The 26,104-nt window shown below is 37.6% G+C and overlaps 2 protein-coding genes across 2 annotated transcripts in view; one reads left to right on the top strand and one right to left on the bottom strand.

Annotated features, from left to right (window-relative positions):
- LOC145771738 (uncharacterized) overlaps positions 1–26,104 on the bottom strand; it is a 67,019-nt gene that overhangs the window by 2,153 nt on the left and 38,762 nt on the right. Inside the window, exons 39-45 of the mRNA XM_082583468.1 lie at positions 6,272–6,442; positions 5,193–5,360; positions 4,933–5,088; positions 2,630–2,719; positions 837–973; positions 426–534; positions 25–176 (exon numbers count right to left, since the gene is read on the bottom strand). Coding sequence (XP_082439594.1) covers positions 25–176; positions 426–534; positions 837–973; positions 2,630–2,719; positions 4,933–5,088; positions 5,193–5,360; positions 6,272–6,442 — 983 coding nt within the window. The remainder of the gene's footprint in view (positions 1–24; positions 177–425; positions 535–836; positions 974–2,629; positions 2,720–4,932; positions 5,089–5,192; positions 5,361–6,271; positions 6,443–26,104) is intronic.
- Positions 18,663–22,091, top strand: LOC145772222 (uncharacterized). Its single transcript, XM_082584074.1, has 2 exons — positions 18,663–18,932; positions 20,296–22,091. Exons 1-2 carry the CDS (start codon positions 18,733–18,735, stop codon positions 21,521–21,523), a joined length of 1,428 nt encoding a protein of 475 aa, XP_082440200.1. The 5' UTR covers positions 18,663–18,732; the 3' UTR covers positions 21,524–22,091.

The raw sequence follows: 26,104 nt of genomic DNA, 5'->3' as shown, positions 1-26,104 counted from the left end.
AAGCTTAAGTACTTTCATGCTCACCGCAACGCCGCCAATGACTGCTTGAGGTCATAGTTGACCTCCGTTTGCTCACTAAGCTCTTCCTGGAGTTGTCGGCGATCTTCTTCAACCACCGAGAGTTGATTTTCTGCATCCAGGAGCTGCTGCTTCAAGGAAGCCATACGAACACTCATCTGCGACAAAGAAAGGGATGTTACAAGTAAATTCAATATCAGACTTTCGCCAGTCTCATCTTCTTATATCAAAATGTATCAAAGAAATTGAAAAAATGTATGTGATGTTCAAGTACAAAATGTTTTCTTTGAAACTCAATGTTGTTTAAGAAATAATGACAACGTTAGATCATGAAGATACAGCGTTGCCGGCAGGTTTAAAGAATGAAGGTTCAAACTCGGTGAAATAAAACCAACTTGTGTCCCCACCATTTCCTTTTCACTGTTTGCTTTGTTCGTTTCAGTTTCCGCTTGTTTCAAAACTTCGCGTAATTTCTTCTCGGTACGTTGGTGGTGGGTGTTGATGGCAGTAAGTTCGCTGAAACAAACATATGTCGTTGGTTGCAGACACTGTGTCTCTAGGCAGTGGCGTTTACAGAGGGGTCCATGGAACACTTTTGGGGCCCGTAAACTTTCTAAGGGTCCCTAAAACTTGTGGAAACCACGAAGTTTTCTTTAAAATGTGAGCGTTAGATGAAAATTAATATTCTCCCTCCATCTATGTTCGAGTCAGAATCTGTTATTCGTTAGTATGTTTGTAAGGAAACATTAAACATCACTTTTTTAGTATGTGCAATTTACCTTAATTGATGACCTTCAGTGTGAATAATCAGAACTCACTTAGCTTCCTGCTCAAGTTTTTCTTCCAAAGATGCAATTTCCGACTTGAGTGAGGACACTAAATCTTTATCTTCCGATGAGCTGGAAGAGCTGCCACTTCCTCTCCTGCTTCCGGATTCTCCCTTCAATCTTTCGATCTGTTATAAAAACAATGGTAACCAACATTAAATCTACCGATGTATAAAAGACGAACTTTTTTTAATAAATTAATCATGAAAAATCAAGACGTTGCAAAAAAAAAATTGTAACTGATTTCTCTCTATAGACTGAAATTCATTAGCTAAGTAATCTGACATCAAAAATACAAAAATAAACATATCTTTTGTTCATATTTAACATTACAATCATCTTGCTCGAGAATTATTGTCAGAGCACCACAAAGCAGAAAGTTTCAGGGCATTGTAATGTACAAGGGCAATTGTAATGTACAAGGGCAATTGAAAACCATTTCATTGAAGTTTACAACGCTTAACCTTGCTTTTGGCATACCCCAACCGGGAATCCAGGTTTAACCCGCATTAATACAAGCAAGCGGACAATTCCTTAACAATCTTGGGGTTCTGCAATGCATGTTGCAAACTACATTTAAAGTTTGATGATTGTCTCAATTTGGCGACCACACCTAGCCGTAAAATCTGTTTTTATGGGGATTGGTTGTCCACTTGGGCTTCCAATTCATCACCCAACGATCTGGAGATGGACATGAAAATTAGCTTCCTCGCGTTAAGGATAACTTAATCTAAATCTGCAACCATAGAACTTGGATACGACAAAACTTTCCATCTTCAACCTAATCCGTTAATTGGTAGAAACAAATTTTGACGAAGATTTATCAAAAAGAAACATCAATAAGAAAGTTTGTATTTGTGTCCACTTGCAAACGTGCCATTGCTGAGGCACAGCAGCGTGTTCCCGATAAGTGTCAAACCGACGTTCTCTCGAGCACCGCACAGCGCCCTTATGCAGAACGGCCAGGCAGCCGAAGATTAATTCTAAGAATTGACGTTTCAAAGAGGGCTAGCGTTTTTACCACGATGCCGCAGGGACGTGTCAAGATTTAAGCCGGAAGCAGGTGACATAATAACCTTTATAAAATATGAAGATGATCCTCTTATGCCTGGTATTGTAATTACATTAGTGGTTACGTGATGATAACTTATGGCTTTGACCAACCCTACCATGAAACGTAGTTTTGGTTGATTTCTGCGGCTTTAATCGAGTGAAACTGGGTGGCGCTTTTCGCTTGAGTGATTCGAGGAGCTGTATTTGGTCGATTTACCATCAAAAAACGTTATTTGACGGTTGCAAATATACTTCCGGTTTAAGCAACGTGGCATAAAAACGATGTGGGTTTTCAAGTTGGCATAACGGGCGGAACGCGTTTTAAATCGTGCGTCTTAAGAGGTCAATGAACAGTGACACCTACTAGTTACTACAAGGTCATTAATCACAGCTTGATTGTCAATTTCACAAGTTTAGAAAGAGATTTCGCTGACGAATGTGTTAAGCTGATAAGGCAGCACATGTCATCGTCAAATTAATTTCTGGCTTAAAAAATCCAGATTCAACACTTCTGGAAGGTTGTGGAATGACATGAAGAAACAATTCAAGCGAGATAGAAAACCGTTGTTAAAAAAAACAAAAAAAAAACATAATCAATGCATTAAGATATTGCTCATATTTCTGTCAAATACAAAGAATGGGATTTAATATTATCAGGCGAAGACCAGGCTTCTTTGAAGCAAAATGGAGACATGGATCATTACAAGGATATACTGTATTACAATACATACCTCTTGTTTTTGCAAGCTTTTGTCGGTCTGAAGTACTTCTACTTGGCTTCGTTCCATTTCCAATTCGTTATAAAGTTGTCCGATTTTGTCCTGCAAGCAATAAATGAACCTCAGTGCTTTATTGGGAACCAAAAAACTATAAATTGCTAACCTCCGTGATCGAAACTGCGTCTGTAGAATTCAACATCTCCGGGTTCAACTCCACCGCAGACTATGAGTTAAAATGAAACCAAATTCTAAAAAAAGGATTCTACGAACTTTCCCATTGTTCGTGTAGCTTGAAAAGCGGTTTGTCAAAAATACCCAGCTTTTCTGGAAACAATAGATCGACGGAATGTACATATAAAGCCGATTTACATCAGCGGCTATTGCAAAAAATGCGGTGTTTGATATCTTGCTGCTATAATAAACAGCAAATGAAACCACATTCATCCATTGAAACATGACAAAAAGTCACGCAGGCAGCAACTCGGCTAGCAAATCACTCCTTTTTACATTAATTCAACGTCTGCAGACATTGAGTGTAACAAAAGGAGTGACTTGCCAGTTGGACTTGGAAATGTCTTAGCATTGTCTTCCAATTTGAGAAAGTGCAACTTGCTTTAAGCCATTCGCGTTTCTCAAAAATGTCTAAGTTTCTAGACTAGACAATGACAATCATGCAGCATCATGTCAAACTTGATATAATGCATTATGAGTTACAACTAGGGGTGTTCAATTTCGATTATTTCAATATTCGAAATTCAATTTATTTTCGATTTCCGAATTTCGATTTCGAATATCACAACTATTCACCAAACTGCAAAATGTGATTTTATTGAAAGAAACGACATGAAAATTCGCTAGAAAACGCTAAAAAAAGCCATGAAAATTTGCAAAAAAAAGAACACAAAATAACGTCTACAGCTCCAGGCCCAAGTTGGTGTTGATGAACACAAGCTGATCGACATGATCACCCGTCAGTCGGGATCTCAGCTTTGTGACGGTCAGGCCAGCTTTTGAAAACGATCGCTCCGCTGGAGCCGAGGTCGCTGGGATCCCAAACACGTCAAGTTCATTTTCACAGCGAGCGATTCACTGACGCGACATTTCACTGCAGAGTGCAGAGGTTTCGACTCGAAAGCAACATCGAGTATGTTTGCAAGCGCATAAAGCTAAACGCACGCTCCGTCTACGTAAGCAAATTATGTTGTTTTTGGGTGCATTCAACATCTGATGACATTGAATCGACACAAAATGGTAGATTTTTGCTATGTCCCAGGAAGCAAAATCAGTCATTTTTACATTGATTCAACGTCTGCAGACATTAAATCAATGTAAAAATGACAGATTTTGTTGTCTGGTGTTGGATTGTAGCATCGCAACTCGTTCTAGTGATTATATTTATCACGAAGCTGTTGCGGTTTGCATTCAAAAAGTGTTTTCCTGCTGCCGATCGCTAGTTCATTTATTGTTTTATGTATCAATACAGCATAAAAATTTGCCCCAACACAGAAATATGCGCAGGCCGAAGTAGCCAGCCAGGGGTCAAGGGGGGCCTCCCCCCCTGAAAAAAATTTTGCCCCCCCTTGGAAAAATCTCAACATTCTCGGGCAACAGCTACAATGATAATGATTTTGCCAATTTAAATTTTTTCGGCCCCCCCCCTAAAAAAAGTTGCCCCCCTTGCTCTGCGGTTTGGCTACCCCTTGCTCTGCGGTCTGGCTACGGCCCTGCCCCCACGGCTTAGGCGCCTATGGATTCGGTAAAAATGGATAAAACTGCGACAAAGCTCAGCCTACACTTTCTGCTATTGCACAACCTAGCTATCTTCATTCTTAAGAGAAATTTGGCATTAAAAATGCCAACCTGGCATCCCTGGTGCAGGACTGGCCGTTGGACCCGCGAGAGCGTGTGATAGTCACGTGATCGACGATGCGCATGCGTCGAAGTCTTTTTTCGCTTGCAAAATGCGACAAGACAGATTTCGCGCCACTCGCGTTACTTTCAACCGCGTTCAGCCGAAAGGGCGGCTATAATTTCGAATATGTCCGATACGAAAAACGAATTTCGAATATCACCTTAATCGAAATCGAATCGAAAATCGAAATTGAACACCCCTAGTTACAACTACTTAAGTCACAAAAAAGAGTTTTCAAGAATAAAATATGTTAAACGTCTGCAAAGCTATAGCAAACCGAGTTTTGAACCATGTTGTGTGAATTATTAGTGTGACAAAATCAAACCGTTTGCAAAATAAACGACACGAAATACAGCTATTGCTTTTTTTCCATGCAAAGTTTAGACAAAACGTCAGCACTTACTTCCAAGACTTTGAGTTTGGTCAACGATTCTTCTTTGTCTTCTTCCGTTTGCTGGAGACGGGATGTTAAATCTTCAACCACATCATAGAGACGAGATTTGTCATCGTCATCATTGGAGTCTGCGTTTCTGGACTGGTTTCGAAGATTTGCTGCAACCTAATTGGAAAACGTGTTTAATAAAGTTTTTTTTTTTTAAAGTATAGTCATTATTTAACATTTTGCTTTAAACGATTTTTTTTCACTATAAAAACTCGTTTTACCTGCTCTAGAAGATCAGATTTTTCTTTCTGTTCCTGAGTCAATTTCGCCCGAAGCTCTTTCAGAAGGTGTTCCAGCTCTTCCAGTCTTTGCTCTCCCTTCTCGTACGTAGATCGGATTCTCTCGGCATCTCCTTGCGCTCTTTCAAGCTCTTCCGAAAGCGCATGAGTCTGGCAAAAAATCACAATATCCAACGCATTTGATATCTCATCAGTGAATCTAATTAGGCTTCTTGGTTTCCAAACAGGACCCAGTGGAACACCATTCTGCTGCTCTCATCATTACTTTGGAGTTTAAATTTAATCTGAGCAACAGATAGACAAAACAGAAGGCCAGAACAACATTGGTAGGACACTCTTTACCAAAACCTGAAGGCAGTAACCCATGACTTGTGACAAATTAAATAGAGAATCTGAAGCTGCAGGCTTGGCCAGTTAAGCAGAAATGACAAATCGACAAAAATCTATAAAAAAAAACAATTTTTGCGGCTAATTGTGCAGTTTGTAACAATAGTTTCATTTATCGGACAAGAAAAGGACGAAGGCACAGAAATTTTCGAAAAAAAAACAGGATACAAAAAGCCAAAAAAAAACGAAACATTAGAAAAGAAAAGCTAAAACTACCACGCTCCCCAGTCCCCACCCTCCATACAATGTGCCTTTTGCCTACGTCTTTTCCATCACAGACTGGGCCTCCAAAGCCACATACGACATCACCATCCAAAGCCAAATTCGATTTGAAGACAAACCAATGCTCGGACACGAGCTGGAGCCGACGAATGGTATTCATCGCGAATTTTTTTTTTATTTCATCAACAAAGTAAAATTAACCAAACTGGTTTTAAATTGAAAGTGAAATATTGAAGTCGTAAACAGATTAAAATTTTTATCATCCCAAGATGGTAGTGCCACTGAGCTTAAAAAACAATTTCATATTCTCCTTACTTTTCTAACTATTGGTCGTGTAAGTGCAAGCAGTTCCTTGCTTTAAACCGGTTGAAACTAGCAAGCCATGCAGCATCAAACCGGCTAAAACCATGCGCAAATTTGCACAATTACGAAATTTGTAAAACAATCACTACCTCTCTTTCTAAGCCTTCTTTTTCATGTTCGAGTGACTTGATGACGTCATTCTTCTCCTGAAGATGGGACTTGAGTTGTTCAAACTGCTTGTCGCTTTCGGCCATGTATGCGTCCATTTGCTCCAGGGAAGATTTCTCCGTCGTTTGCTGGATGGCAGTCAGCTCCTCGATCTGAATATCATCATAAAAAATTGATGTCTAATTCAAGAAAGTTAAAAATGAAATAAGTAGTTTGTTTACGATAAAGGCATGCACTTTTAGATACTGTAGATTCACACTTGCACTTTCCCACACTCTGAGCACCCTTGCAGTATATAAATAGTTGGCAAAACCAAACAATCTAATATATTTAAAAGCACCATTCTCCAAAGTCTACAAACCAGCGTCAGAGAAATAAAAAGGAATTTAGCGAAGCTAAATTTTGACCAGGTGCACTTTTACACTGGTCGAATTGTGAAATATCGTCTTTCTAGAAAATCTTTTTTTTACCCAATATATGAACCTTTATAATATTCATTGACATCATTCAACATAGCAAGCGCGCAAGTCATTCGGTTCTAACACAAATAACGTAATACTAAGCATCGCATCCTCAGTCAATTACACTTCCAAATGAAATTCAATGCCTCGAAAAGAAATATAGCGTGGGCTGCTAAAGCACACAGACTTGAAAGAGATACCAGTGATATCTAAATAGCAAAGGCCTTGTTGTTTAGCCTTGTTTAGTTACTCCACCCTAAACCTTCTGTTTTTGACATTTGAAAAAGGTTGTTTTGCTACCCCAGACAGCAAAATTCGTCATTTTTATACTGATTCAACGTCTGGAATCAGGTATAGTCATTATTTAACATTTTGCTTTAAACGATATTTTGATAAGAGGTGGTAGCAGTTTGGTATTTGCGGATTTTTACGATTTTGTTACGTCAATGGGATAAGAATGACAACAGTTTATACGTTTTTAATCTTTCAGCAACGCAAAAAAGCGTAGTATCAACGCAATTTGTTGTTGATTTATTTTAAATATTTCACTTATGGTTTTCAAGAGGTTTTTCTGTAACCCACTTGCAAAAAGCTAGTTTTGCTTCTATGAATGTCTGAAAATGTCAAAATTGTTTCGAGAACATGCCAAATCTCACGTTATGAGATCCGTTGGCTACGTCACAAGATCAACATCCATGCGTCAAAACGTTACAGATCAAATCACGTAACTGCTTGTCACAAGGAACCATATTTCAAATCAGAAGTGTCGTACAGGAATTTAGTACAAACAAAGACCAATATGAGACTTGAAATAAAATGGAGCTTGAAAATATCAAAAGTGACGTCGTTTTGGTGTTGGAAGGACATGGTTTAACCCGCTTTGCGTATCCACGAACGACTTATCTTTACACATACCAAAGAAGTCGTAAAATAGTCTTAATCACCAGGTAAACAAACGCTGTAAAAATACCTCCACTTTAAATAGAAGTTTCCCAGTTCCATTGCTGTCATGTCAAACATAATCATTTTTTTTTTCACCAAATAAGGCAACTATATTCAATGCAACGTCATCAATATGATGTCAGAGAATGTGTTTACGACACGGCCGAGATCTTTTTGGAACAGAATCCGAAAGAGCATTTGGTCATCAAAGTAGCAACCAACTTCGGCTATTCCGAGAAACCAGTTGTGTCTTGTTACCATGAACAGCGTTACTGGTCACCAACTTGGAGACAGGGATATTTTGACTAACATTGAAATTTACGTTTATTCATCACTTTAACACTTTAAAATGACATTGTTCAAATGTATTAACTTTTCCCTAATTACTGATGAATGATCATGAAAGGTAGATACGGAAATGCAAGGCATCCAGACGGTAAAATCGGTCATTTTTACATTGATTCAAGCAGGCGAATTTGCTGTCTGGTTATGTTCACGTTCAACATTCGTGATTGTCGTTTAGCTGATAGTGTAGCTAGCAAATCAATCCTTTTACTGTGATTCAACATCTGTAAACGTTGAATCGGATAAAAAAGACCATTTCAGCTGAAAATGAGAATGTGATTACATTGATAGTGCTTCGACAATACTTCCTCGGAATTTCGGAATTTTCAAGAAAGTAAATACTGAACAGACAATTATTATCAGGGCGGGCCTTCAAAAATTTTAGTGAATGTTTGGTCGTGAAATACGCAATACGACTTCCTTTGAGCTGGGAAATTTAGAAGGTTATGACAGTGAAAAGGGCATCTTATTGTAAAACATTTACGTCCGGACTTTTGCCACAAAAACAAAGTCACTTCGCCTCTTAAAGCTGCGGAAATAGCAAGAAAATATTTTTCAAAGCATTAACAAGTTGTTTTGCAACGTTTCTTGTGTGAAGCTCATGATCTCAGACACCAGATAAATCGTTTTTCACATTGTTTTTTTTTTTTACATTACATTTACTGCAGACGTTGAATTAATGTAAAAAAACGACTGATTTGCTGTCTGGGATTTTTCCACCTCCCATGCTCAAAAGTACCAAAGAAACATTTATTGAATCATGGAATCAAGTTCCGCAGATTGAGCTGTGACTCAATAAAACCGGCGCTTTTACGTAAATTCAACGTTGGTAAACATAAAATTAATGCAAAAAGGGTTAGGGTTAGAAAGAGTTTGCTAGCTGGATTACCTTTATGACAAGATATCGCGGAAGCTAAATTACGTTTTCAAATCAACACTGCAACAACAATAAAAATGCATTTCACTACTGACAAAATTCCCTTTACGTTACCAGATGACTAATGACTATTGACCATACATCAACATTGAAATAAAGGAAAAGTAAAGTTGACAGACATTTAGACAAAGATTGTGCTTTTCAAGGTGAAACGCAGCCAAATAGCCAACAGCGCAAATAAAGTCAATCAGACAATAGCAATTCATTTCCGCGATGTTGTAAAAATTTGAAGAGTTATTTGTGACTTTGAGGTTGAAAGCAGATCGTGGCAAATAAAATAAATTTCAAAGCAAATAAATGAAATTTATTTGCTGCGTGAAACATGGACTTGATAGAAAAACGTCAAATCACGTTAAAGATAGTACTGCTATTTTGAAGATACGTAATAAAAGAAAATGACCGGAATTCAAAAAAAGCTTGTGTTCAATATCTGTCGCAGGAATGCGCAGAAATTTTTTAATAATTTCATGTTGCCATTTATGCCGTGTGTTTAGATGTTTTTATGAAAACATTCGAAAATGATAAGCCTATCGATTTTGTCAGAAAAAAACAAGTAAAAAGCAGGCTCCACCTCGCTATATCACAATAGTCACATATAAGTAAGCAAGGGGATACAATCAAAGACTACGTGGTCGCGTGCAAAACGTGTGATTAAGCAGGAGTGATGAGATCCAGACAACAAAATCCGTCATTTTTACAAGGGCTCGACGTCTGTAGATATTAAATCAATGCAAAATGACTGGTTTTGATATGGTTTCTCAGCAGGGCTGCTGTTAGGGACAAGTTAGCGATTGTTCTGTACTACAAATCATTCTACAGCACATCCTCAAACTTGTCGCTGCTACAAATTCTGTCAGTTTGTGATTTAGCTTCAGCGTCATCTAATCTACTCAAACTCAACATAGGAGTTTCATTATAAAATAGAATCTTGAGTTCTTCTGGTGACTGCAAGCTAAGCTGCCACAAGTCACCAGAAGAACACAAGATATTATTTTATAATCAAATGCCTGATGAACAGTTTTATTCTGTATTTACATCGGCGTAGTCAGGGGGGAGCAATTTCCACCCCCCAAAAATATTTTAAATAAACATTTTACCTTCTGTTAAAGCATCATTTGACAGAGTTTTACTATGAATTTAGGCTGAAAATACTCTCAGAATGCTCAATTTTAAAGCATTTTTTTTCTTCAAATGTACTGGGTGCTACACTTTAGCCAACTCGTTGTCGGGTTCATGTGCAATAATTTGCTCACTCCTCCCGAAACGTTTTGCTGCCTACGCCCCTGTGCATTTAGTAATACGTGTTTCAAGTATAAAAACAAATCAACATGTTTTAGGTTGTATGTTCCATTTGCTCAAGTACCAACCAAGCCATTAAATAGAATCTCATTCATGCGATTCTTAGAAATGATGCCATGGCTCGTTCATAAACAAATAAATTTTCAACTTGAACCGAAGCGTAAACGTCCTTGGCTGTTTTTTGATTGCATCAGCGAAGAGAGACTTACGTTCTGTGCAACGTCAAAACGTACGTAACGTAAAAAATAACCAAAGCCTCGCTCAGCAACACACAACACATGGCAATTCTCTTTTTAGAATTCAAACCGCCAAAAGATTAACCTGGCTACAAATTATTCTTACGTCAGTTATTGTTGCTTCAATGTAAAAATGATTGATGTTTTTGTGAGCGACCAGACCATAATGTTCAGAACCTGACCAGACAACAAATCCGTCATTAAAAACAGAGAGAGACTGTTCACCAGGCATTTGGTAATAAAATTAATTTGCGTTCTTCTGGTGACTATTTACTAGGTTACCTCGTGATGTTAAAGATGATAACTAGCTTTTTTTTCCGACGTTTCGTCAGTCAGCACGACTGACTTTATCAAGGTGGCTAAAACAGGTTAATACAACCTGTTCAGCAACGATGGCACAACACAAAAACATACTGATAAAATGAGTAAAGTAAAGCAGCAAGAATCAGAATTAAAACACGCAACAAGATACCTAGAGGTTAAACTAAATGCAGTGAATGCCTAAAAGTTTTTAGTAGCCTACTGGTTTTAGGCATTCACTGCATTTAGTTTAACCTCTAGGTATCTTGTTGCGTGTTTTAATTCTGATTCTTGCTGCTTTACTTTACTCATTTTATCAGTATGTTTTTGTGTTGTGCCATCGTTGCTGAACAGGTTGTATTAACCTGTTTTAGCCACCTTGATAAAGTCAGTCGTGCTGACTGACGAAACGTCGGAAAAAAAAGCTAGTTATCATCTTTAACATCACGAGGTAACCTAGTAAATAGTCACCAGAAGAACGCAAATTAATTTTAAATCCGTCATTTTTACATTGTTTCAACGTCTGCAGACGTTGAAACAATGTAAACATGGCGGCTTTTGCCGTCTGGGATGACTGCTACCAGCGCAAATGTGCTCATTACGTTCATGAGTGATAAACCTGTTCCGAAACCTCAGCGAGCCTGATAGAAATTTAGCAAAGTCAATGAAGAATTTTTGATTACTCGAAAGCAAACAAAAATTACTGATTTACAACCACGGATTACGTAGGCCAAAAATTTTTTGCTGGCGACGACGCAAGAACCGAAGCCACCCAGGCAACGGGATCAGAATTTCTGCATTCCGATGCCGACCAAAATATTGGCATTATCCATCGCCAGGGCAGTAATGACGTCAGAGCACCAACACGATGCAATAAATCTTAAGATAAGTGTTGTCGGCAAAGTTTCTCGCATCTGCATACGATCTTCTCCACAATTAATTTTAGAAGTTTCTTGGTCTTCCCAATGATATTTATAGGACGGGATGCGCAGCTCCGCTTTTCCAGCTGGCTCAAATGCTGATTTGACAATTTTTTAAACCTCGTTACAAGCTTGCCTTCAACAAAAACCTTAAATTGCTAAAAACCAACTTATACCCAATAAAGTACATTATTTCGTAAATCAGAAAAAAACGTAACCCTTCTAGTGTTGCGACAAGCCAAAAACGGATATAAAGGGATAAGTTTATTTCTGATAAAACGCATTTAAATGCAAAATTGAAATGTATTACACTCAGTAGCAACACGGTTCGGTCACGCAATCTTTGTTCGAACCCAGTCGCTACCAACCGAAGGTGTTACAAATTGGTTAAATGCAGCCTCTGTTGAAATGGCGGTTGCGGCGTAGTGGGAACTTCATTTTGTTAAAAATACGACTATAAATTATATATCTTTTGAAGATCGTTTGCAAAACGGCTCTTCTCCTACTCATCGGAAGAAATTCATAAATTAGGATTGCATCTTTCTTTATTTATCCACTAAGATCATCATTATGCAATCTGTGTTTGTCTGCGACCAGTGGGGGTAACCGATTTTCTCCAGCCAGCGAATATCTTCGCTCCTGTTTCACCCTTTGTTATATAACAAACGAAATTGAATTCTAAACCATCACGACGTTTACAGAGTGTCTCGATTTGATTAATATTTGATAAAATTTTAAAGGTACAAGTCTAATACAAGCATTTGAAGAGGAACGCTGCGGAACGGCACAACGAGTCATCGTGGACCGTCCAGACACTTGGAGTAAAGAACAAATGACATAAATACTGATGCTTGCTTGTATTGTGAGTCAAAAGAAAAGAATGATAGCTATGGTTATAAAAATTATTACACGCGCGTCACATAACGAGGAATGCACAAAATTTCAGACAAAGAACAACAACAAAAACGACAGGTCAACTAATCTTGAATAACCTGAACAAGGATTCTAGGGAAAGAAGATTCGTTATCAATATGCGTAGGCTTTATTTGGTGGACATTAACCGCTCTTTGTGATATTAAACCGTTATTCGTGATATTAACTCTCAACTTCAAAGCGTCTTTGTGTCTTTTTGCAATATTTAGGTCATAAAATTACACGTTGACACATCATACACTGTATTCACCGGCACTATAGGCTATAACTGGGTGTTCAAGAGCGAAATTTCGACAATTTGAGTTCAAATGCAGGTTAAGAGTAGATAATTCGTCACGAGATATCATAAAGTTAGCAAGTTACGTGATTATAAACGCCGCAGTAAAGCGGAAACTGGTCTTTAAAGAGGTCTTTTGTCTCGAGTGCCTCTCCACCCTTTTGACACATGCAATTGAAAATTGCCGTGCATTGAAAACAATGGTCACACACACCCACAAAGCGCTTTCGTAGAAACAATATTCATGAAAATAATATACAATAAAAAAAGCAACAACAATGAGACCCAACTACTGTATCCCTGTAACCGCAGTTCGCAATCACGCTGGGTTGATTAGCACTTTCTTTTTATCGTACCTTGATTACGATAGTCTTTTTGTTTTTGGCACATTATGTTGGATTTTCCAAAAAAAAAAGTTGCTTCATGATTTTGTGTAATTTGTTAAAAAAAGTTATTTTATAAACTGTCATTTTCTGCAATTTTCATTTTTTTTTTACATTGCCATGTTTAAAACGGACAAAACAGTTTAAAATGGTCACGGCAACGTGTTAAAACGCAAGAGCTCGAATATTTCGTGCACGAAAGTCCTCAACTTGTTTATAGTTGATTCTAATTTCGTCTGTTTGCCAACTCCTAAGGTAGACTATTTTTTATGGTTGTCAACATGTTGCATTGGCGTTAAATAGACAATTCACAATAAGCATGCTATTGTTTAGTATGAACAGCTGCACTGAAAACACTTTGCAGGCTGAATAAAAAGACTCGTGAAACAGACTAATGGGGAAGTCAAGCTAAAAAAATATTTGAAAAACATGTGAATCGAAATAACAGATGCTTAAAAAGTGTCATCTGTACAAAGAGATTTCAATGATAAAGTGCGGGAACGGTTCATATAAAGGTAAACATTTGGTGGTCGTGATGGCTACAGACATAATGTATATCTTCCACCTCAAACAAATATATTCATTCCGTAGGCCACGATTCATTCCCAATTAAAAATCTATGTTTTGCCTCTTTTTCTGATCAAGTATGTGAAGCTACATCGTATATTGTAGCTAGTACAGTGCTTCCTTTTTCGTCTCTGACACAAATGATACGATAAAGAAATTTGAAGTTTGTTAACCTCGCTAAGCTTCTTACAGTAGTTGAAGAATCATGTCGAAGTTAAAGCGATGAAATAACAGGCAACGTAACACAGAAATAACCGCTCGGTCATTGACTTTCAAAATAGTCACGAACTTCAAATTTACTTATTATTTTTAGAAGCTGAATTGGCGTCACTGGTTAGTGCAGGCCAGCATGGTTTGCTTTGTCAATAGCAGACATGCAAGAAAGCACTCGCACCTGCTTTGACACCAAATTACTTGTATTTGACTGCAAATTCACTTGAAAAGTGGTAATATAAATCTCTTTTATCATTGCCGAATAAAACAAATGATTGTACTGCACACGCGTGTAACTTCATAGTGGTGACTTCTGTGTGTATCTAAAATATTGTATTCAAGTTTTTTCTGTTTAAATAAGTTTAACTGATGATAATCTAGCTGCGAGCTGATCGAAATCGACTTTTAGCTGTTTATGTTTGAATTGACTGTGTGAAAATATCTTCTTCGCATTACAAAACAAGTAACCCAAAACCGAGTCGTTCAAATCAAGCATTGTTGTGAGTTTGACTTCTGTCAGAGGATATTTCATTTTCTTGATCAATCTGCGAGCAACACTACTTTAACGTACTTGGTCGTACCAATGAAACATAGAGTAAGAGCTATAAAGAACAAGCCCTGCGTATTTCGAATGATGCAACATTGCAACATTTATATGGAAAGTAGAGCCAAGTTTAAAAAGAAAAAATAACATATAATCACCTAAATAATATCACGTGGCATACGCTTTTGTATTGTAGATTTAACAAAAGTTTATGCCGAGTCATCCAGTAAATATGCTTGGTCATTTCTTGGTTGGAAGATGCTTCAGATAAATATTTACCAAAGCAATTCAAAAGAAGGTGTATTGACATGACTAAATCCAACCGGAAATGCACATCTATGCATCGGCTACATGCAGCGAAACTGTGTCATGTACATGTACATACGAAACAGGCAACTTGATACGTGACCTACTATAGAAGTTCCACAAGCTTATGAAAATAAGTCACTTGAGTGTAAAGGATACATTTAATCAAATAAGATTATCTTGATATGAAACTGCTTCTTCAAACAGGCTATGGATTTTGAAAATGTTTTCAAACGTTTACCCAGAGCTTTTCAGAAAATTGACATGAGACATTTGTTGTTTTGAAGGATTTTATACAATTTTCTGCTTGCAAAACTGATCCTTTTTACAAAAGAATGGAAACAGAACATAAAGAATCCAAAAGCACCAATTTTGCTGGTGGAATAGCATACCGAATATTACGCAAGTTGCTTGCATTGTCGCCAATAAAACGCAGAACACGTGGCATGTGAACAAAATTGAAAAACTTCAATGCGGTGGTTTCGTCCGGTTCATGGGGGAGAGAATCACAATTCTTATTTACATTGACGTAACGTTTGCAAACGTTGTATCAATAAAAAACGACTGGTTTACTGTTTGAAAACAAACCGATTTCCACATCAGTATCACAAGTTCAAAGTCCAACCCAGCAATGACGTGCTGCCGTGTTGTGTTGACCTAATGACCTTTCTTAGTGATGACGTTGCCGCAAGATACGAAGACGATCAACAACAAGGGACAAGACTTATAGATCATGGGGATGCGAAACTACATCCGCTTTGGGCTTATCGTCCACACTGGAAGGGTTACGTATTTCCTGATTGAAATAAGAGTGGTGAACTTTATTTTTAAACAATTAATTCATTTAAGATTTTTTGCTGATAACAAGTTTGTAGTGAGGCGTAAAAATTGTCAAGTTGGCAATTGACCCTTCTGATGTAGCCGGAAAAGCGGAGCTGTGAGTCCCGTAATGTAATGTTCCCAGCAAAACGCAAGATTGGAACCCGGAACGTAAATATAGCAAAAACTTGAAACCAACATGAACAAAACATATTTAGTTTCAATAATGATTAGAGGGATAATTTTGTTGAAGTAAAAAAGGGTTTTATTGTTTTATCAGGGAACTAAATTTGAACAGAAATATCAAACCAATCAAATAAAGCGATTTCTTTTGTACTCTGGTCTAAAAAAAAACAACAAACAAGTTTCAATCTCAATTAAAATTTACATACCTCAACATTATTTTTTGACAGCAGGTCGAGGGGAGTTGAAGATGATTGCATAACAGCTGGGCACTTAAGAGCTCCTTAGGCTATGGAAACTGACAAAACTGTCTATACGTCTATCGCCAGGGAAATTAATTTTAAATCAATGCTAAACTATTATATATTTCTTCACTTTGATTTATCGTATTTATTCCTTAGCGATAAATTTGCTTTCCGTTTCTATCAAAGGGAGACAGTTGTTGACAAAATTTAATCTCAAATTTCCGAATATAAATAGAATAATGAGACCTTTTGTCTTTAAAACACATTTGATGATAGTTTTTAACTATTTTTCTCGAAGAAAAGTTAATCTGCGGAAAAATAATTTTCGACTATCCTCATAATATAAATCTGTTTTATCTTTCTGCAAACACGCATACGCATGACGCACAATAGGCATTGCTTCTTTGTGTTTAAACAACCAATTAACATCATTTCGCTTGGGAAAGTGATATTTATTTCTGGGTTATTTCAAGATCAGTTGAGGTGTGAGAAAGCCGGGATAAAACGACGGCAAATCAATAAGACGGACAAGGGATTAGACACAGCTTAGCTGCATAATCCGTTAGATAAGTAAGCCGTTCTGGAAGGGTGGAAGTAGAAATGAGGTCTTTGTGTAAACATGAGTTTGCTACATCAATGCTACACTACTTAACGTCCCGTATTCGGTAAGATTCACATTTACTTAAATGTTGTGTTAACAAAAACAGTTGTGTGTGAATAAATAAGGTTAAAGTACTCTTCAATAGCATGATCATTGATGGAAGGGAAAGTCTACAGCGCCTGAATCAAACATGCGGAAATATGAAGCTGTGAAACAAGTTTCAGAACAATTCTCCTTATGGTGAAAAAGTGGCCATTAGGACTTAACCTCTTTCAATATGATATTTGTAAAGTTTGGAAATTTTTTATGGTTTGCGCCACCCAAGGATAAACAAAATGAATTCCACAATTTTTTTTTAAAAATTGAATTGAATGTCCACGATGCGCATACTCGCCCGCAATGAATGACTAAATATAGCAAATCCAATATGGTGGCCTGGTTCAGATCAGCGGTAAGCTTCATTTAAAAAAATGTTTGCAGACATAAAATGCTTTAATATTTTTAATGATTTATCTTTAACGGGGCGATCCCCTTCTACTGCGACCTTAACTATGAAAATGCTTGACGCCAAAAAGTTGTGTCAACTGAAACGACTTGACCTGTGTACTTAAAAAGATAATGGATAATTATCGTCGAAAGAAATGTCTGTAGACACGACTGCTGAAAGTAAATGGCAACTTCGAAATATTTTAAATATGTACATAAAGTTAGTCAGTAGCCATTAAAAACTGACCAGCCCCGACCCAAGGAAGACAAGAGAAGGCCTAATCCTCCGTCGCTTTTCTAAGAGTTGGGGTTCAATAATCACACGTTATGCAGATGTGTCAGCAAAAATAGCCAAGCTAAATGATCCTGAAAGTCATTAACTGTATTGTGTGAGTACCCCGCATTGTAAGCGCTTTGATAAAACCCAGACACCTTAAATCTGATTCTGAACAATCCTTCCTTTGAATCCAGCAATGTTAGAACAATTCATCTTTGCCGTGGCCTATTTAATCCTTTCAACCATGTTGATTAATCTTGTAAATATAACAACGTAACGTGTACAAGGTGTGACATCACTGGCACTTTCTCCTGTATACAGAGGTTGCAAAATGGCGCAATTGTACAATGTAGGCTACATAGCAAGCACTGTTGCTTCAGTTTTGAAAGGAAATAAAATTAAGCTTTTAGTTATTCGAGAACTTGTTGATGATCTGGATTGAAAAAAATCGGCACAACATAGAATAACTGAGTGAACTGTTTGAATATGAAATTTGTAGCGTTCAAGCAGTGAAGAAGGAGTTTTCATTTACCAGGAAATTTACTTTGTACTCGTAGTTCAAAATTTGCACATTGGTTCAACGTTTTTAGCCTTTAAATCAATGTGAAAAAAGCGGATGTTGCTAACTGGGTTGTGCTTGGCGGAGTTGCAAAAATCACATGTGTGAAAAAATTCCAAGTTTAAATTTGCAAATGTGCCTTCGTCAAACAAATTACGTAAAATACTTTTTTTCAATAGCTTTATAAGTAAAAATTAAAAGCGAAACACCAACTCCGTAATTCCAGAAAAGTTTTCTTCTGTTCCAGCAATTGCAATGCTCAAAAATCGCAATAAAAACCAAACGCATCAGAACAACGTATTACGTAGAAACGTGATCACGCAGTTACGCAACAACTTCTGCCAACTTGAGGTTAAACGTTCGTTTGAAAATCATAAACGAGACATGCTTGTGACGCCAAAGTGTACAGTATGAATCCAGAAAATAATATGAAAGCAGGTGAAAAAAGAAAGATGCTTTCAGGATATTCTCTCTCCTGTATATAAACATTGCGTCTACCGTCTGAGCTGCAAATATAAAGTTCATTCCGAGCAAAGGCACGAAATAAGCAAACATAGAGAAAAGCTTGAAGGTTGAATAACTGCCGTACAACGCATTTGAGTCGCGAGTATGGAATCGTTTAAAGATTTATTGGTGTTGGTGGTAAGCACGTCTTTAATGTTGCTCCTTCTGGCTAGTGAAGTTCACGGGCAACAATGTCCGTCTCAAAAAAGTAGCAGGAAGAGACAAGTAGCACTTTTGAATGAGTTGAAACCGAGCTACGTGATCGTAGAAGCGACATACATGGGAGAGTTGGAAGGAACGTACAGGTAATTTATATTGAATTTGCAAAAAAATTACTTTGGTGAAAGCGACGTCACGCAAAATCGAAATGCAACATAAAATCTGTAACAAGCAGAAAAAATAAAAAATTTCGGAAAATTAATTTTTCTGATCTTTCACAGTCCTGGTAATGTTATGACAAAATAGTTGGTTTAGTTTGACCGTTGGCAACAGTGTCAAGAGTCCTCAAAGTGCTATAAGTGTAGGATTTCTCCAGGTAGCATTGAAAGTGACGTACTTAAGGCGAATTATGGCATTTGAAAATGATAAAACAGCGCAAAGTGTTTCAGTTGCGCGAGATATTTACGAAGACGTAAGCAGGCTATTTAAAAAAAACATAAAAGTTCATCACAAATAACTTTGTTTGCAATGGATCGTACACGATCATAAAGCGTTGGTTAACGCAAACAGGAAGGAAGATGAAGGTTCTCTTCTGTTCGAAGAATTTTCGCCGATATTAACACCATAGTGGTCAGTGATGGAACACAGTTAAAAATACGACAAACTTGCTCAAAAGACTTGACCTAAAAGAAAAGTTGACAATGTGGCAGTAAAATCGAGTAATTATTATTTACTGAACACGCCCCCGACCCCCCACAGGACTGAAACTACACAAACAAGCAGTTTCATCAAGTTGCAAAATCATGCGTCCTTCAATACTAAGTTCTTCATATAACCAGTATAAGGTTCAAAATTAGTCTGTTCCTGTAAATAACAAATAAATGACAATAAATCATACCGTGTTATGAAGTTAGTATCCTTGCGCAACTTAAATTCCGTCGTGATAATATTTTAATACATCACATTCCGACCATTTTAGTAGAAAAGTTAGATGCAACTAAAATCAATCTTGAACAAAAAATCAAAGATTGGGCTTGAGATTTTTAATAAAGCTGATCTTTATTATAAAAAAAACTTTGGTAAGACAATATCAACGCAGGTTGTTAAGAGGAAACATTGGTTAATAATTGCTGTAAGTTAGCGGGCGGTGGACTTGTTCGTTTTAAATCGGTCATTAAACTACACTTTAATGACTTGGCTGCCAGCATACAGGAAACCTTGTTAATATAAGGTCAAAATAACAAAAATTATTATCAATTCATAATGAGGTTGCTGTTAAAAAAGAAAAAGTTGCATCAAAACAAGTTTAAAATAATTTTGAATGAATATGCTGCAATCACTCAACATGCGTGATCGTAATCGGTTACACTTTTCAAATAAACTAATCGTAGTCGGATACTTTTCCAGCAAAATCATACATCCCTAGGCTAATATAGAAGCTGATGTAGAACTGCCTTTGTACAAAATTGTGTTGTTTTTTCAATTATTAATATTAATCTTCTTGTTTAGATTTCAAGTTGTGCAAATCTGGGAAAAAAACAACGGAGGAGTGGCACGGTATTCCGATATCAGCGTTGATGGAAAATCTGAATTTGGGAGCTGCTTCCGCAAGCTCACCATTGAGTATGATCACATTCTGATGATTTCCGAGATTAATGCAGCGGAGAAGATATACAGATCTATCGCTCCTCCTGTAGCATCAAAAAGAGCGAAGCACAGACAAGAAGTGTGGGAGAGACTCTGTTCCGTTGGTGCTGACAAGAGCACATGTGAGATGAGGATTACCCTACCTCCGACAACAATCTTCTACAGAGGATCAAATAAGCTCCTCCCATGCAAAGTGGAGTCGAGTTCTGAAGTTCAGGAAGTCACTTGGTACAAAGATGACCAGAATGCCGACAGCACACGCCACAGGCTAACTGGCTTAATTGTGAACTCATATATAAAAGACAACAGTTTCATTATCATCAAAGAAGCGAATCATATCCACAACGGCCGATATAAATGCGTGGCAAGAAACGCTGACGGACAAATGGCCATCGGTTCAACAGAAGTCACCGTGATCGGGCCAAGATCAGAGTCTTATTTTAAACCTTGTAAAGATCCATCGTATTGCATGCACGGAGGAACATGCAGACAGTTCATTGACGATGCAGTCAAGCCGGCATGCGAGTGTCAAGCTGGATATATGGGACAACGTTGTGAGGAGATTGATGATGATATCACAGCATCCAGCACTAAAGATGAAGATAGTATGGAAGAAATGAAAAATGAATTATCCCGTATGACTACAGTAATTGCAGTAGCTACAGTTGGATTTGTGTGCATTGTTGTGGCCAGTCTCATATACATTGTCAAGCTTCGACGGCGGCTATCTTCAAGCAAAGATAAATATGATGTTGTTAATCAATGCTGTTCTGACTCCGAACGATCAAAATATGACATCGAAGGTCGTCGCTATACAAGCAGCGGAACTGAAGCCTCTTCGGTCCGGCTGTCCATTATAGAAACTGCTGGCGTTCCAGATTTTAAGAGATCCAGCTACACATCGCCAAGGACTTCATCAAACTTACAGTTTTTTGCGGTCAATCAAGACGAAATGCGACCGAAGCAGTGTCCGAACAGTCTCGCCAATGACTTAGAAGTAAAAACGCCGGGGACAAATTCAATGAACCGAAATAGCGGTACAGCGAACGACAAATTTCAAAAGAGAGGTCGCCTGTCAGCAAAATCATAGAACAAAGTCAAAAATTGCCTGTTCCTGTATTTATTTCATCACTGTCTTTTCGCCAGTGGTTATTTACTTCACAGCTGTGTCTAAATGCAGTAGTGGAAGAGTCTAAGCGTGAAATAGAACAGTGTTTCAGTCGATTTGAGGTTGTAAAACGTCAAACTGACAGAAAAATTCGTACAATGTTCTCACTCGTCCTTGAATATTTTGCACTGTTTATACGTTATGGAAGGTATTTAACTCTTCATGTACCAAATTTCAAGTTTCCGGCATTTACCTTTATGTTACATTTTCAGCATTTTTACACCTTTTGAATGTTAAAATGTATCTAATTGTTTGAGAAAAATTTGCTGCAATCAATGTTGAGCTCTTCAATCAATACTTATTGTCACATAGTTGCCATATTTTGAGTTTTACGACATCTTTTTTGTTGAGTATTTTCTCTTTTCAGCGCAGCAAATTATGAAATAGCTTGCCATGGATAGCACGCGTTTTCTAACTTAAACTAAATGAATTTTCTAACTTTTTATGAATTGTCTTGAACGTGAATTTCTCTTTATCAATACAAACGTTCTCAAAGAAATGATCATGGTTTGGAAAATGTGCCGGAGTTATACAACCAGCTGTGATACCACTTAAAGAAACATAGTCGAGGAAGCAATAACCGATCTCAAACCGCGGTGGCACTGACAGCTGCGGTAAAGTAGGATTTTATTACATCATCATCTAACGAAATCATCAAACCAGTTGAAAAAAATTGCCACACTTACATTGTTTCAACTTCGTCAGACTAAAAACAGAATAAAAATGATCCTGAATTAAGTAGACGGTTGAGGATGAATTAGCCGAAACGTGAACATGTAGGTCATAGTTACGCCGCCACAAGGAAAGGAATTTTTGTAGGCTTGCGATAATATTAAAAAAAGGGACGATTACTTTGAACCCGTATCAATGTATAGTCAATCGGGGATCCGCGTAAATTTCAAAGCTTTCAAAGGAAGAATTTCAAAGGTCCTGGCTTAAAAGCCACAAATCATTTTCTTTTTCTGTTTGAATTAAGGTCGTCGTTAATATTATAGTATTCACATTTTTCTCAAATTGCGATAATATGTTGGTAAACAAAGCTTCAAATTCAGCCAATGTTTAGTCAGCCAATTCAGCCAATGTTTGTTTGCAATGGTTAGGACGAGGTCTATCATAAAACTTTTTATTAAAAAAAAGAAATAGTAAACGTGATGGCCAAACCGACGAAACTGATTTCAAAAGCATCAAACGAGATTTAAAATAGAAAGTTTTGAATAAAAACTGATTTGAAAAAATGATTTGAAAAAATGAAAAAAAATGACCAATTCGACTCCGCAAAAGATCTTAAGAATGCTTTACAGTCATGCCTAACTTTACGATTAAATGTCTCCTGTTTCCCGTATTACGAAATTTGGACACCAACGAATGTCTATTCTGTTTGATGGCATTTTTCCATGCCATCGGGGTCTTAAGGGTCGACCGAGACGAGGTCTGCGTCTGCCTACCATAGATCTTCACGGACGCTGTCAGGGTATCTCAAACCGTGATCCGTGACGTTATAAAAAATAAAAAAAATCTAACATGCAATCATGCATTGTACAAAAAAGCTACGTGTGCTGTCAAAGGTAACTGCCAATATGAAGACACAATACAGGTTCAAACTTACCGCGGACTTACGAGTTTGCCCGTCACAAATAGCTCTGAGAATGGATAAACTGTATGATAAGAAACAACCCCATTGGCCTCATCTTTCTTCATCGTGTGTCACACGGCCGTAGCCCAGAGCATCACGCAAGCTCTTGGTCTATCGTTGAACTCGGCTAAATCCTGTGCTTTCAGGCGGGGTATTCGAGGAGATGTTGCATCGTTTGCTCCAGTCCACATTTACAACTTGTGCTTCCCAAAGAATATTGACCTCATTCATCATCATCATCATAATCCATCGTCGGTTTGTGTTTGATGTTGCCAATCTTGTTAATCAATATAATTTAATGATTCTGTTTAATTTGTAAACCGATGTGGAAACATGTTAGAATGCTTCCCTTTAGTGACATTTGTTTTTCATTTTTGAGTATTCTCCCACGCTGGTTAGACGGAAAACTTGCTGCGAAATATGATTAGGGCCAGCAACAAAACAGATTTACAAATAGTGGCCATTAGTCCAAAAAGTTTGGAAATCCCTGGTCTAACTATCGCTTTTTAGGACGTCCTCAAGTATTATTCCTATGGATGGCAAAGGACTGAATTTTCTTCGGCGACGCGACTACTTCCATGCGTTGCACGTGTCCGTACAACACAACTTTCTCCATCTCATGACATCTTCAAGCTGACGGATGCCAAGACTGGATCTCAGCTCTTCCATCGTCACCCGGTCAGAAAGGCATTTAGTTCAAATCCATCGTACCATGGGGCATTAATATTGCTGCCAAAGCTGGGCAATTCATCCGGCTGCATAGATGAGTGGTGAGAGACTTGGCTCGACGTTCGAAAGGAGGCCGGTTCGACACCGTTCAAGAGCATGTGGCTATGTCTTTGGCAAGGCACTTAAAGGTGTACCTGAAGGTGGACACAAAATTGGTTTCCATCACTTCCCATCTACTTAATTTAAATATTTAATTACCGGGCTAAGCCAGAATACGAGAAAATATCCTTGCAAATAGTCGACTTTGCTCTTCGAGGGTGATGGGCCAAGTCTTACTTACATATAGGAGAACACTCCTCACACACATATTATGTATATACGTGACCTCGACTACAGAAGGGAATATCCCCAGGCCATGATATCCCTGTCTGTGAAGATAGGGATGAGCTCACGGAATTTTTTCGTTGAATACCAAATGATCTTTAATCTCATTCTGACACCTGCCAGCGAAAACGTTGTCGAAACTGCTTTCGAAGTAATGGCAAGATAATCACAGCCTTGAACAATCTGAAACAAGCAACTAATGTGAAAGATGACAGATGGTAACAAGATAGGAAACCTAGAGTCTTTGATTGAGTGATTAAGATAATGCGAAGGTCAATGTTAAGTTGGTAATGACAGTGTGTCAGTTGTCAAAGATTTTTCACACCGATATGGCACAAGAACACTATTGTAGCTATGTGTCGGACAACCAAAAACTTGTCAAACAAATTATGCAATGCCACGCCATTGTTGATGCAATTGTATCAGCAAAAAAAAATATAACAAAAGGAGCAATTCACATAAAGCTTCAATCCAACTGCGGGTACAAGTGTAATTGTCCTGTTTATAGGCCCTTGCAGAATACCACAAACCGCATCCTTCTTAAGCTCCTCACAATGAGAGCCTTATTTTCGACAGCTACATGTGATCAAATTGCATCTTGTTGTTCGTCTGCAGACGTTAAATAAATGCAAAAACATCCATTTTGGTAGTTTTCTGCCATGTTCAAACTATGAACTCAGTCTTTAAATTCCCATTTCATGAAGTTTTGACAAGAAATGATAAAAACACAAAGGAGATTGATAAAAATTAATTGAAAATCACCCAAGTGAAAGCTGGAATTTGCGATTAAATTTACTATTAGGTAGATGAAGACTGTTTGCATTGCAGTGAAAAATCGGCAATGACTCACACACAGTTGACAAACAAACGTCAAGCTTGTGGACGCTAAATAGAATTACAAATAATCGGCTGTTTTGAAGCTTTCAAGAGTGAAATTAGAACACGACATAATTAAGTATTTGCATATAAAACTGCCCTTTTTTGTTATTTTGAATAACATATTTCAACTAGAGCGTGACTTCAGTGAAACATATAACCCATTTACAGAAAGAAAACAACAAAAAGCACGTTGATGTCACAAATGGGTCATTGTTCAATCGTGTCTATCTTTGAGAATATGATACAGCTTTTCGTGATAGAAATAATCGTTTACAGTTGAAAGAATTATCTCTAGGTTGATTTTAACTGATAGATTCTATTGCGGCCATCAAAAAATACTACATAGTGACAAACATGCTGTTGCCGCCGTGCAAATGGCCAGCCAAGCATGAAAGCAGTACAACGGTGAAGCCTGCGCACATAACAAACATCCTTTCAGAAGATAAGTTGTTTGTGAAGGCACAAGGTTATTGACACACTAAGCTATTTTTAGATCCTGTGATGCAGCGAAACGTTTTCGTTTCGTTAAAAATGGTTAAGTTGGTAAAAGTAGAGGTGTGTGATTATTGCATCGAACTTGCACGGTATTACACAAAGTTTAACGTAGCTGATTTAGTCTTCATGCAACCTAGAAATATGTTGAAGATATAGTCAAACATGACAAACACTCTGAACAACTTGCAAGCATCGGAGAAGTTTATCAAATTCAAATGCGATTTTGAAATCCAGACTATGTTGTCAATAACTATAAAGGACGCCAGTTCTGCATTTAGGCATATATACTTTTGAGAAAAGGCTATATACCAATTATACCACACCAAAGTCAAAGAACATAGATCAAAGTAAATAACAAATGAATACCATTGATGGAAGATGGAATGGGTTGTGTGTAAAGTATAAAATCTATATATATATACTGTACATAGATTACAATGAAC

The sequence above is a fragment of the Aplidium turbinatum genome, chromosome 6 (assembly GCF_918807975.1).
Source record: "Aplidium turbinatum chromosome 6, kaAplTurb1.1, whole genome shotgun sequence".
In the NCBI taxonomy this organism is placed as follows: domain Eukaryota; kingdom Metazoa; phylum Chordata; class Ascidiacea; order Aplousobranchia; family Polyclinidae; genus Aplidium; species Aplidium turbinatum.
The sequence above is the reverse complement of the archived record's forward strand: the minus strand, read 5'-3'. Positions and strand labels throughout refer to the sequence as shown.